Below are 12500 nucleotides of genomic sequence, written 5' to 3'. Positions count from 1 at the left end.
CATTTCACAACAATTTGGCCAGCACGTGCTCCCATGCTGCTCGAATCGAACAAAAGTCGCTGCGAGAGTCGTGTGGCTGTCATTTGAATTTTTAATGAGCGCTTATTAGGAGAAGAAAGCAAAGAAACGAAAAGAACCATTCAGTAGACTAACAAAGCCCGTTTGCTCTTGCATAAAGAGATATAGCCAATGTCCATTTGGCCTTTTCGCCATTTGCTCATTTGCCTATTTCATTTGTTATCTGGCTGAGCAAGGCTTAAAGTGCAGAGTCCATCAGCAGCACACACACACACACATTGAAAAGTCCATCATGCGCACACAGTGAAGAACTTCAATGCGACCGCAATGGAAACTGAAGCGAAGCGTATTAAGCGACAGCCGCATCTTTATGGTCAGCTATAGTCGGCCTGAGACCCGAAATAAAAGCTCTGTGCTCAAGTGATATAATGGAGCCGTAACCGGTCTGCAGTGCAACCACTGGGGCGTATGCGCAATTGCAGCAAAGAGCCAAAGAGTTCATATACTATAGAGTTGGTTTATATGTTTACACTTTGGTTTTATTGCTCCGCTCATGCATCGTATGCTGCCGCATACGCTTATCTGTGGCATTCGTTCGCCTATTCCACTGGCCGATTATGAATTCATCAAAGACATTGAACATATAAATTCCTATATAAAGAGACGTTTGCATTTTAATTGCGACTCAAATCCAGTTGAACAGAGACGTCCAGTCTCAGACAGAAGCTGCTGCCGTAGACTACATTCGAATTTCTCAATTCAAGTTTAAGCAACGCTCAGAGGCGGACAGACCCAGACTCACTGAGTCAGTGCTAAACGACAGCGCGTCGCGTGTGGACGAGTTTCTGGTAGTCTGTGATTTATAAACGAAGCGCAAATTATAAAAACAAAACAACAAAACGAGCAAAGAAGTAAAAAACAAAAAAAAGTGTTCAGGTACAAATTGTATTAGGCAATCGAGCATTCTACATAATAAGCAGATGCTATGTACTGGACTTGAAGCATCGCCTGGCTTGGCCAAAGGCGAGCGCTAACCAGTTAGCGACGCACCTGTGCTATGAGCCCGGCTGGGCTGGGCTGGCTGGCTTCAAGAATTCATCACATTCTCGACTGTCCGGCAGAGCGTGTTGTGCATACAGAAACAGTCGAGTCTTTTGTTTTCTTGCCGGCCAACTCGGAGAACTGAAATGTTGCAAGCAAACCTCTCAGCCGCTCAGCTCGCAGAGGGCTCTGGGCTGTTTGGCAACACTGTTGGCCAAGCAAGAAATTAATTTTGTTTCACCTGTTTTTCAGCCGCAAAATGTTTGCGCTATTCGGAGCTGCTTTGCTGCTCTTGCTGCAAGCCACACTGGCCCCAGCTCAGGTAAGTTTACTGCCGCATTTCTTCTTCTTTTTTTTCTTGTTTGCTTTGTTTTACAGCCAGGTTAAAACTAAGAACTAACTCTAACTACCAACTCAAATTTCTTGTTTGTACTTTCCCAAACACTTGCCATAACTATGCGCTCATGTGTGCCGTTGCTGAACTTCGTGATTAAGCAAAGCTTAACCAAACTACAACAACAACAACAACTGCCACAAGAGCAGCAGCAGACCAAGCTGCCCTTGCCACAAAGCCATTTAGTGCTTAATTCCTTTAGCACTGGTCCCCCACAAATATTTCAATTATTTCGTGAATGCAATGCATCCCATCAACTACCTCAAATTGTTTTATTTATCAACGACCTCAGCAAAGACTCGACCAGCGCAAATCGAACAAAATCGAACATAGATAGTGAAGGGTTTATGCGGCAGGCGATTTCGCAAAAATAACTGCGAGAGAGTAAAGCTTTCCACGACTTCTCTAAGAATTAATTATATCAATTTACGTAATTTCAAGAATTCTCAAAGTAGCATTGCATTCATTATTATCATAGCTAATAGAAGAAAGTGATATGGGGTATGTCATAGCTATTAGCATATAGATTATTATCTTTGCTAATTTCCAAAAGTTGCTTTAAAGGTTTCTCATTTTAAATGAGTTTAAAATTATATGAATACAAAAAAAAAAAAAGTTTAAAACTGACTTCTACGTTCACCTTTTCATCTAAAATTTGTATTTTAAACGGAAAGGTGTAAGGTGATCGAGAAGATAATTTATATACACTTTATAGGCTCTGCCACGCCTCCAGCTGTTTGTTATATTCATTTCCATAGGGCAATTTAGCAACTAAAATCTCTTAAAATTTTAAATCGATCTTTGATAGAAATAAATATATATTTTATAAAGTGGCAAATATTAAGCTTTAATATGAATTATATTTGATATAACCAGAATATATATGCAGAAGCCGGTTAAATGTTTGTTTAAAATTTATGAGATACCCTAATTTAATTAAATTCATTAAACTGCCAATTAGTCATACCCTCAAGGAGATAAGCTACATATACAATATAATGCCTTATAGGAAATTCCCATTAGGAATATCAAATGAAATAATTTAATTCTCAGTTTGGCTGGCTACGGCTAATCAACTTTCCACTTCGTAAGACTACAGATGCTTTGTCTCTCTCTCTCCCCCTTTCTCTCTCTCTCTCTCTCTCTCTCTCTCTCCCTTTCTCTCTCTCTCTCGGCTCTGCAGGTTATTTCAAGTTATAAACGAATCAGGTCTAGCCGAAAACCCAATGTTACAGCCAAGAAGAAATTATAATAACTAGTTTAAAATAATATGTTTGCATTAATTAAATTTATATATAGCCAAAGTAAGAATTAAGAAGTAACAAAGCAAAATTAGTTTATGAAATATAAATAAAAATATATTTTAAAAAAATTGTTTTTAAAATACATAATATATGAGTTTAATTCTGTATTAATTAGTTAGTATTTGCATATAGTAATAGAAATTGAAGAGAAAACAGAAATATATAAAGATACAGACAAATATAAATAGAAATATGTAGTTAGATATAGACACAGATATAAATACATATATAGAAGATACAGATAGAGATAGATATACGTAATTGATAATATACTATACAATGAGCCCAATGCCTGCAGCTTAAAATCAAGTTAAAAACCTTTCACTACATAAAACCCTAAATTCTCGCATCGAGTCTCTGCATAAACTTCGTTCTGGCCAAAATCACAAATTGTTGCTATTGCCAATGTGTGTTGCGAAATTTGCGCAAATGCTGGTGTTGATTTTATTTGCGGTTTGCTGCACAAACGGTCGAACACTTGATTCTGTGTGGGGCAGGTGGGCAGGTGGGGCCGGCGAGGCAGCAGCTGGAGAGTGTCCGACAGGCCCATTAAATTGTTGTGCAATGCAACGGCTATTAACTGTGGCAATGAAGAACTTTAGTAGCTCATTCGGCAACTCGGCAACTCGGCGACTCGGCGTGCTCAGGCATTTATAATTATAGTATGAGTGCGCCAAGGTACAAACAGGTAATTACCTTTGAGCAGCGGATAACCCATTAACCCATGTGCTTGACAGTGTGTGTGTGTGTTTGTGTGTGTGTGTGTATTTTTACTCCTTAGTCACGATTATATATCATTTTAATAACAGCATCTGCCTTGAACTTTCGACCGGCCTATGTGGCATCTGATATGCCGCCGCCGTTGCCGCCGACACGAGCGCAAATGAAGCGTAATTTTTAGCTAATTACGCATACGCCGCATTGTGCAAGTGCGCCCGCAAATGCGACAAATATTTTCACTGCAATTTGCATGCAGCACAAGTGCGTGATGGTGTTGGTGCATGTGTGTGTGTGTGTGTGTGTTGGTATTTGTGTTGGCATTTGTGCTTGTGTTTGCCTGCATAGCAGCCATTTTGTCGCTTATGCTGTCAGTTCGGGGTGTTGGCCGCGTGTTGCCTGTCAGCCGCTGGCTCAGGTGGCAAGAGGCTCGCGTTGGCCATGTTTGCCTGCTGGGCGTCGCTCTGGCCGCCTGCTGCTGCTGCACTCCCTTTACAGTTACAGCTGTGGAGCAAAGTTTTTGGGTTTCGCTTGTCGTTTTAAAGGGCTTCGCCTTTCGGGCCAATTCGCGTACTTTTTGGCCGTCTTCGAAGATCTCGCCGGCGCGCCTTGGTTTATTTCTATTTGTTTACGGTCTCGGGTCGCTTGCGGCCAACTAGAGTTTAGATTTTAATCAACGCATGCATGAAATTTGCATTTGCCACAGCTAACCAAATTGTTGGGAGCTCGTGGGAATTGTACACAATTGAAATTGAAATTAAGGCTCGCGTAATGGCTCGGGCAAGGGTTACAATTTTCTTCTTCTACATTTTTTTTTTTTTTTTTGGTGGGTTATTATGCAAATTTTTCTAATGCTCTGCGGGCATACAACAAACGAAAAAGTTTCGGGCTGAATTAAAAGTTATTAAGCTTTAAAGACTTTCCACTGCAATCTGCAATCTGCAACATAAATTAGCCAAAGTCTGAGCCTGAGCCAGAGCCAGAGCCAGTGCCATTGTCTGCTGACTGTTGTTTATGCTTGGGGTCTAGATGCGGCTGTTTATGTTTATCAACAAATTATGGCAGTTGCCCCTAAATAGTGCAAATAAACACATTTGCAAGCAAGCTGACAATGGAATCTGAATTCGCTTCTATCAGCACAAAATTCTATGGATTCGTGCAAATATTTAACATGGCCAACAAAGCAAACAAGCAGCCATTAATAATATTGCCAACATTTTGAACAAAGCGAATGTCCTTTTATTGCCATTACTTCGAATTCTAATCGCACTTCTCGAAACTTTCGCAAACAATGAGTTTTTGAAATTATTGAAATGAAAACAAAAGTTTGGGCCACTTTTCAGGCATATTAGCCATTGATGTGAGCTCAATACGGAGAGACCAAGCATGAGTGATACTATTTGTTATAGCCATAGTTGGGCGATTGTTCAAGCTATCGATAAGTTTTAGCTGTTAAAATATTTGAAATATTTTTCCACCTATTTTTCTGTCTGATATTCGGATTGATTATTGAATTGTCTTTATCAAAATTTTATTTTAAACTGAAAGTATTACCAGATTTTATATTTTACATAAATTGCCATAGATATATATTTGAATCAGCATTAATACCATATTCATATCTCAGATAGTTTTAATTTTATTACCGTTTTCTTTTATTATAGCTCTTAATGGGTCAGCCAATAACCGGCCTGGCATTTCCGTTACTTAAAGCCTAGTTGCTTGCTGTTATTGACAGTTTTTTATATCAACTAACTCAGAAACGTTGCTTTTATTTTGCATTCCATTCATATCAATAATTAATCTATCCCACGTCTGACTCATTCAATTAATTTGCATTCGACTTAACTTTGCTTGTTTTTGCCAAGTATTTAATAGTGCACATGCTTCATATATAATGCAGGCTAGAATCTCTAATAGCTGATGCCAATTGTCAATTAAGACGAAACACCTATTGAGCGCCAGGTAACGTCAGGTAGGCTGTAACAGGTGCAAAAGCAATGCGTAAATTGAATGATACGATTGCTGGCAACAACTACACATAAATTACTTCTTAATCGGCTCAAAGCCTCTTATGTGCCATATTGTGTTTTAAGTGGGCGTACACCCGCCACCCAAAAAAAAAAGTGGGCGTGGCTGCGTTAAACTGCATTTATCAAGCGCTTAATGCGACTTATGTAGGCAAAACCAAACCGCTAAGCGGTTTGCTGTGCATGTGTGTGTGTGGGAGTATGTGTGTATAAGTGGGTGGTTAAGTGTGCATCTGCATCTCATTACGAGTAGCTGCAACAGCAGCAACATTCGCAGCGCCTGCTCAGATGTCGCCCAATATTAAATTCCGAAGCTGTTCCAACACTGAAACTCTGTGAAGTGTGTGGGTAGGTGTGTGTGTGTGTGTGTGTGTGTGTTAACTTATAATGGAATTTTCACATTTTTCATGCTAATAAGCGCAACTCTCATGCTCTTAATTATGACATTATAATAACTTAGTTAGCTTTGCCGTCTGTGGAGCAGGAAGTTGCCAACATCGAATTCAAAGTTGAATCGCAACTCAATTAAGTTGCCTCGGCGATTGACTAGAAAGAAAGAAAGAGCAGACAAGAGTGTGAGAGAGAGTGAGATAGAGAGAGAGAGGGGAAAACTTTGTTAAACTGAACAGCAAGTAAAGTTATCTCTAGCGACTAAGCGATAAGAATCACCTGCACTGCACGCCTAGCCCAAGGCGAGGCCGTAGATGACCAGCTGGAAGTGCGCCCTGGGCACCTGTTCGTAGCGCTGGAAACGCACAACGGCATGCCGTTGGCCAACGCCGCCGCTGAGCAAACGCACCTGGCCGCCGTTGCCGCCCGGCAAGGTCATGTCGTAGGCATGCACCGCCGTTATCGTATAGCCATCGACTGCGCTCGAGTTCTGTGCGAGAGGGATAAATGTCATGTTGTGCGCTTATTTCCATACACCTGTTTGTTGTTGTGCTACTACCTGTGCGCCGTATGCAACATCCCGAACATCCACACTGACAGCTGTGGCATCCGCATCCGCATTCGCATCCGCATCCATGCTGCTCACGTGCCCCAAGTAAACATCTTGTGCATGCAGCGTGCTGGCATATTTGTTGACATGCCCCCAGGTAGTTGTGGCGCCATCGCCGCGCTGCAGCAGCAGCAGCACGGGCAGCACCAGCAATAGGCTGATAAGCGTAGTTTTTGTTAACATAACGGTCGCATGTGGCACACACAAACACACGCACGCGCGTAAATTTTCGTACGGTTTGTGCAACGCGCAAGGTGTGAAACTCAAATGAGTCGCGGCCAAGTTAAATATTAACGCGCTGTCTACCTTCAAATGTCTTATCAGCTTGCAGGTGCTTTTATCACTCTCTCTCTCCGTCTCTCTGTCTCTGTCCCACACACATTTTCACGCGGTCACAGTCGCTCCCTTATCGCTCGCTCTGTCCAATGACATCCTCCACTCAGACTTGTTGTTGTCTTCTGCTTCGGCTCTCCAATAATTACTCTATGCATTAATTGCTTCAATATGGGAAAACACAATGTTCGAACTCTCTGCCCGACGAGTCGCGACTGTCGCTTATCAGCTTATCATTCTAATTGATATAGATTTCAGCGTCAGCAGCGCCCGCACTTGCGTAAATTCTATTGAGTAAGCTGAGCTAATAGGCCGACAATGGCAAACTGTGCAAATGTTGATATTCCCAAATATGTAATGTGCTTACACAAATTGAGGAGCATTGTGAAACAAGACTGGAGTGTGCTACAGAATCAGCTGTGCTGGGAAGAGGCGAGGGCATTGGGGAAATAGAACAAGCTAAGACGATAAAAGCTGAAAGTGTATAAAGAGATTTGAGACTATGCAAACAGCAATCAAATATAATTAGTCGAAGATTACAATAAAACAAAAAACAAAACAAAAAATAGTTGAATTTTATTCATTTATTATTATGAATAGCATGTTTAAACAACTAAAAAAAATTGCCAAATTAATAAATGATATGAAAGCACTATAAGAAAATTAAAAAAAAAATGTTAATTTTATTAAGAAATAAAATAAAAATAAAAAATATGTATTTAATATATAATTTACTATATATCATTAATATTTATGTAATAAATATGAATATTCATTTTTTAAATACATAAATTAATAGAAAAATAATTTTTTTAAACGTTTTTTAATAAAAATTAATTTGTAAGTTAAAAAGTGTAACAAATTTATTTATACTTTAATTTGCAAATTTTTCATATATATAACCATAAGGATTATTTTCAGTTAGAATTTATACTTTTGGCAATATTATAGCCTTTATCAATATTATTATTATATCATTTATATAATTAAAAAAAAAAAAAAAAAGAGAACAAAAATACTTAAGTACAACAGGCTCATTATAGAAACCTGTTGTACTTGTTGTGGAATGAGCAAACAATTAAGACAAACATGTTTTGCCCAACTGCCAAATGTCAAGTGTTGAAAATTCGCTGCGAATTGAGGCATACGAATATAAAGCCACCAAAATATAAATAAATCCAAAATAAAACATAAATCACACAGAATATAATGCGCAATACTTTCTGGACAGACCTCTTGCTGAGTTAGAAACTCCCTAACCTCCCCTCGCTGTTCAGTTATCTCAATGACTTAGAAAACTTAAGCCTGCCAAACATTACTTAAAAACCTACTTTTCAAAATGTGGTATTAAAACACAAAGTGTGTTTCTGTTGAACACGTGTGCCGCTGCCAGGACTTGGGTAATTGAAATTTATGATTTAGGGTCAGACCTGGTTGATGTTGCCCTCTGTCTGTATGAATGCAGCTAAGTCGGCCATTCAATCGAATTCCATTCGTATTTCGGTTTTATTAGAAAGTTGGCAAACTTAATTTAAATTGATTGACGCTTTTCGGGCGGCCGGAAATGCCATAGAGGTGAAACTTGTTGCCTACCTGTCCTGCCCACCTTTAGGCCAATATCTTTGGGTGTTTGGTCAAAGTTTCGTTTCGGCGCAAAACTTTTACTATTTGTGAAAAATGGCGTCGGCGTTGGCGTTGGCATTGGCATCGCCTTCTGGCCCAAAAGTTTTGCATGCCTAAACAAAGAGCGCAACTTTCAATAACATTAAGTATACGCAGCATGTAACCAAGTTTGGCCAACTCACTGCACCCAACTCATCGCACTCTCTAATCTGTAAGGACTCTCATTCTGTTGCAGCTGATTACGTTGCGAGATGGCAAGGTGGGCGTCAACTTTGCCGGCTTCCATGCCGATGCCGGACTGGGCGGCCTGCTGACGGGCAACGCAGCCCATGGCGGCCTCAGCGCCTCGGCGGGCACACCCTGGGGATCGCGTGCCGCAGCTGGCATTGGTGGCGGTCTCAACGGTATTTAACGCATTAATTGATTTTCATTTTGATTCCGAACTAAATAAATGATACCCACTCCCACACAGGTCGCACCGCTGGCGGTGCATATGCAGCGGCTCAGGCTAACGATGACGTCGGCGCCAGCGCGCTGCTTGGCGGCAGCGTGGGCGAGCATGGCTACATCGGCTCCGAGGCACACGCGAATGGACGCAAAGCCAGCCACTCTGTCAATCTGGGCACCAAGCAGGTCTCTGCGGACTCCGAGACCGTTGAGGATGCGCCGCCAGTGATCCCAACGGCCGGCCCAACCACCTACGTGCAGAAGGTCAAGCCGCCAAAGAAGTATTCGCTGATTGCCCAGAATGTAAGTGAAACTTATTAAGATGTGAAATGCAGGCCCATTGAGGTACCTCTAGGCATCACTAGATAAGATTGCATCGCCTGGCAAATAATCTAGATGCGATAGCAGCCGACATTGTTGACTGCCAACTGGAGAGTGAAGTTTTGTTTATTTGCAATTCTTTATCTGTTATCGTTGCGATTTCTCTGGTAGATGTAACCAGCCACAAGCTTCTCTTTCTTATTCATACCCTGACGACATTCAAAAGTGGGAAATGTGACGCGTTGTGTCGCTGTGGTCAGGTCTAACAGATGGACATGAGCATATCAACTCAGCTCATTAGACTTCCCAGCTTTGACTCTGTCTGAGTGATCGCAGCGATCTCGTAAACCACAAAAGTCAATTTAATTTAGATTTTTAATTTTTAAATTTAGAATTTATGAGATGCTCTGGTGCTTTCTAAAAAAAAATAAAATAAAAATAAAAATAAATAAATAAAAAATAATAATAATAATAATAATAATAAATAATATAAAAATTAATAAACATTAATCCACAAATGTTAAAGACTTGAAATTTAGAATTCCCTTTAGAACACAATTTTGTATGCCTTATATCAATAATCTGGTATAACTGTATACGCTTTACTTGAATATAACAAAGGCTGGAAATATTCAATTAACTGAGGATATTCCTGTCATGATTAGATAAATATAATATATTTCTGATAATGGATACCTCCCACGCTTTCCTCTAATTATGTACTCAGAGGCTCAGCAAATACGGTTATATGAATGATTTAATCGAGTTTTGAAAGTTATTGAAGTTTCCATAGTCCATAAGCGCAGCCGCACCGCAGTCGCTGCAAAGTAAGCAGAAGTTTAAGCGATTGCCTTCTCATGTATGTGAGCATCAGTCATATCACAGCAAAGAAAGCTGTGAACAAGGAATCTTTCAGCCGTTCACTCCCCACTAGAGCACTCTCACTATTTCTTTTTTTTTTTTAATGATAACAAAAGAGAAGCATTTTAGGCATTGTGCAAGACATCTCTAGGCAAATGTCAAGCAATTCATATTGAATATATATATGAGTGGGTGTAACAATTCGATATCTATAGAAAATATTGCTTCACTAACATATTGCCCATTGAAAAATGCCATCTGACTAGAGTTCGGTCTACATTGAAGCCACTCATTAAGTGTTTAACTCTGTGTATTTACGTCCGAGCATATCTGTATTTATGTGTATGTGTGTGCGCACATGTTATCATGGTGTTGTGTTTGTGTTTTCAACCCGCTCATCATTTATCCATGTTAGTCCGACCACATCGCGCCCAATCAAATCAATGAAAATCATGCTGAAACGGCCGCAGCGCCGGCCTCAGAGCAAGCGCCCAGCCCAGTGATAATTGTCAAGCGGCCACGCCTACACGTCAAGCGTCTACGTCAACGCCAACGCAATGTATATATAACGCAGGCGGCACAGCAGCCGCAGCAGCAGCAGGAGGAGCAGCAGCAGCAGGAGAAGGAGGAGCAGGAAACTGTCGTTGAACCGGCGAAGGTAACAGGCAAACAAACAACTGGGCAGCTGTGTGTGGTAAAGGATATGCACACAGATACACCCGCACATGCTCACACGCCCACACACGTTCACACGCCCACACACACACACACAGGGTGTGCACTGTCCAAATGTTGGCAGCAACAGCTTTTGGCTTTTGGCTGCAACTTTCGCTTTGGGGTCAAAATATTTGACCAACGTTTGCTGTAAATTTATTTAAATTGTGGTTTATTTTGGGCCGGCGCGTTGCCAACTTGTTGGAAACATTTTCAATAATTTTTGTTGTATTATTTCTCTTCTTATTTTGTATATTTTTGTTTGCATGAATTTTCATTACGTTCTCGGTGGCAGCTAAATATAACTTTTGCATTTGTTAAGCTTTCGGTTGGCGCATTGTTTGCGTTTGTTCGTTTTTGTCTGCCATTTGTTATTGTTAAATTTCTGCAGCCATTTGATTGTTTTCTCTCGCCCACACACAGACGCAGTCGTCGCCCAAAAGTGAAGCCAAGGCGGTCCACACATCCGCAAAGGCCCCTCGCCAAGGAACGCAGGGCATCAGACATCACGTCGTATCGCCGCAGGCTCAAGGAGTCGTTGGCCAGGCACTCGACGTGAGTCATCCAAGGCATCAGCCGATGCGACTTAATTGTCTGACCCATGTATAACGCCTCTCTCTCTCTCTCTCTCCCTCTCTCTCACAGATTCCCATTGGCATATTGCGCTCCCTGCAGATGAGCTTGGGCGGCTTGGTTGGCGGACAGGCGGCAGCTGCCCAGCCCAATGGTCAGCCACAGCTGGGCTGAGTCAACGTGTTAAACCGAATATATTAATAACAGCAAAATGTCGTACAGTCAATAAAGCTAATTAAACGATATAAATAAGTGAACTAGCTTCTTTTATATGCAGAGAGGGCTGTGATACGGGAAATCAAATGTAAATGTTTCCATTGTCAGCTCAGAAAAAAAAATCAGCTTGACGTGAGACTAATTACGTGTTTGCATACTGATGCAAATTTCTGTGTCACGAATGCCTTGAAGCTATAAGAAGTTTCCGCCATCTGTTCACAGACTTCTGGCATACATACATAATCTTGTCTATGCGCGACTTATAAGGTGTTAATTGGGTTTATAAGATGTCAGCTGCTGCATAGATATTTATAACTATTTTTACAGCCTAGATATATTTATTTATTTAAATATTTACTTTTATATGGCAACCTAAACTAAAGAACATTGTAATTATATAGTTGTATATAGACTCTTTGCACAGGAGCCTTCATGGCAGTCTAAGAGGCAGAAGCAGCTCCTTCAACAGGTGAGTCACTATAGATTGTAAAATATAGATCATACTGGTATATTTATAGTGCCTAGCAGCTGGCTCTCACAAATATGATTGAAGAGTCCGGCAACAGACAGAATTTGTATGTAAAAGAAAAACTTTATAAGCACAGTTATAAATTGCTGTTGAACCTTTACTTTGTTTGTGAAATCAACCGAATCATCCTCACTCACTCTCCCTCGATTTGATTTTTGTTTGAGTGCGTTCGTGTCACGAACATCGTTTAGGGCATGATACGATTGATGTTACTAAATGAACAAATACTCATGCAGTCAGTGCAAACTGTCTTTGCATTCATACTTTCTGCCGATGCTTGAACGATTCGCCTCGGCAACGAGGAAGCAGCCAAAGAGCATTTAAAACGTAACTATTTTCTAATAACAAAGCTTATCTATTATTAGAGGTAGCTTCAGTA

The 12500-nt window shown here is 40.6% G+C and overlaps 2 protein-coding genes across 2 annotated transcripts; one reads left to right on the top strand and one right to left on the bottom strand.

Moving 5' to 3' along the window:
- The first annotated feature begins 691 nt into the window (after nucleotides 1–691).
- LOC108617327 (uncharacterized) lies at nucleotides 692–11628 on the top strand. The gene is made up of 7 exons (XM_089469679.1): nucleotides 692–954; nucleotides 1312–1381; nucleotides 8696–8864; nucleotides 8933–9210; nucleotides 10505–10747; nucleotides 11227–11358; nucleotides 11449–11628. Exons 2-7 carry the CDS (start codon nucleotides 1319–1321, stop codon nucleotides 11548–11550), a joined length of 987 nt encoding a protein of 328 aa, XP_089325805.1. The 5' UTR covers nucleotides 692–954; nucleotides 1312–1318; the 3' UTR covers nucleotides 11551–11628.
- LOC108617329 (uncharacterized) lies at nucleotides 4306–7080 on the bottom strand. Its single transcript, XM_018013102.2, has 3 exons — nucleotides 6454–7080; nucleotides 6174–6384; nucleotides 4306–6050 (listed from the first exon to the last, which is right to left on the bottom strand). Exons 1-2 carry the CDS (start codon nucleotides 6685–6687, stop codon nucleotides 6187–6189), a joined length of 432 nt encoding a protein of 143 aa, XP_017868591.1. The 5' UTR covers nucleotides 6688–7080; the 3' UTR covers nucleotides 4306–6050; nucleotides 6174–6186.
- Nucleotides 11629–12500: the final 872 nt, after the last annotated feature.

This window comes from Drosophila arizonae, chromosome 5 (genome assembly GCF_054131065.1).
Source record: "Drosophila arizonae isolate 15081-1271.41 chromosome 5, UAZ_ARI_1.0, whole genome shotgun sequence".
Lineage (NCBI taxonomy): Eukaryota > Metazoa > Arthropoda > Insecta > Diptera > Drosophilidae > Drosophila > Drosophila arizonae.
Note: the sequence above shows the minus strand (reverse complement) of the source record. Positions and strands in the feature narration are given on the sequence as shown.

Excerpts from the sequence above, each read along its gene's own strand:
- LOC108617327 (XM_089469679.1), top strand. The coding sequence starts at position 1,319 with ATGTTTGCGCTATTCGGAGCTGCTTTGCTGCTCTTGCTGCAAGCCACA. Across the intron at positions 10,748-11,226 it reads CTGTCGTTGAACCGGCGAAG|ACGCAGTCGTCGCCCAAAAG; the intron begins GTAACAGGCAAA and ends GCCCACACACAG. Across the intron at positions 11,359-11,448 it reads TCGTTGGCCAGGCACTCGAC|ATTCCCATTGGCATATTGCG; the intron begins GTGAGTCATCCA and ends TCTCTCTCACAG.
- LOC108617329 (XM_018013102.2), bottom strand. The coding sequence starts at position 6,687 with ATGTTAACAAAAACTACGCTTATCAGCCTATTGCTGGTGCTGCCCGTG. Across the intron at positions 6,385-6,453 it reads ATGTTGCATACGGCGCACAG|AACTCGAGCGCAGTCGATGG; the intron begins GTAGTAGCACAA and ends CCTCTCGCACAG.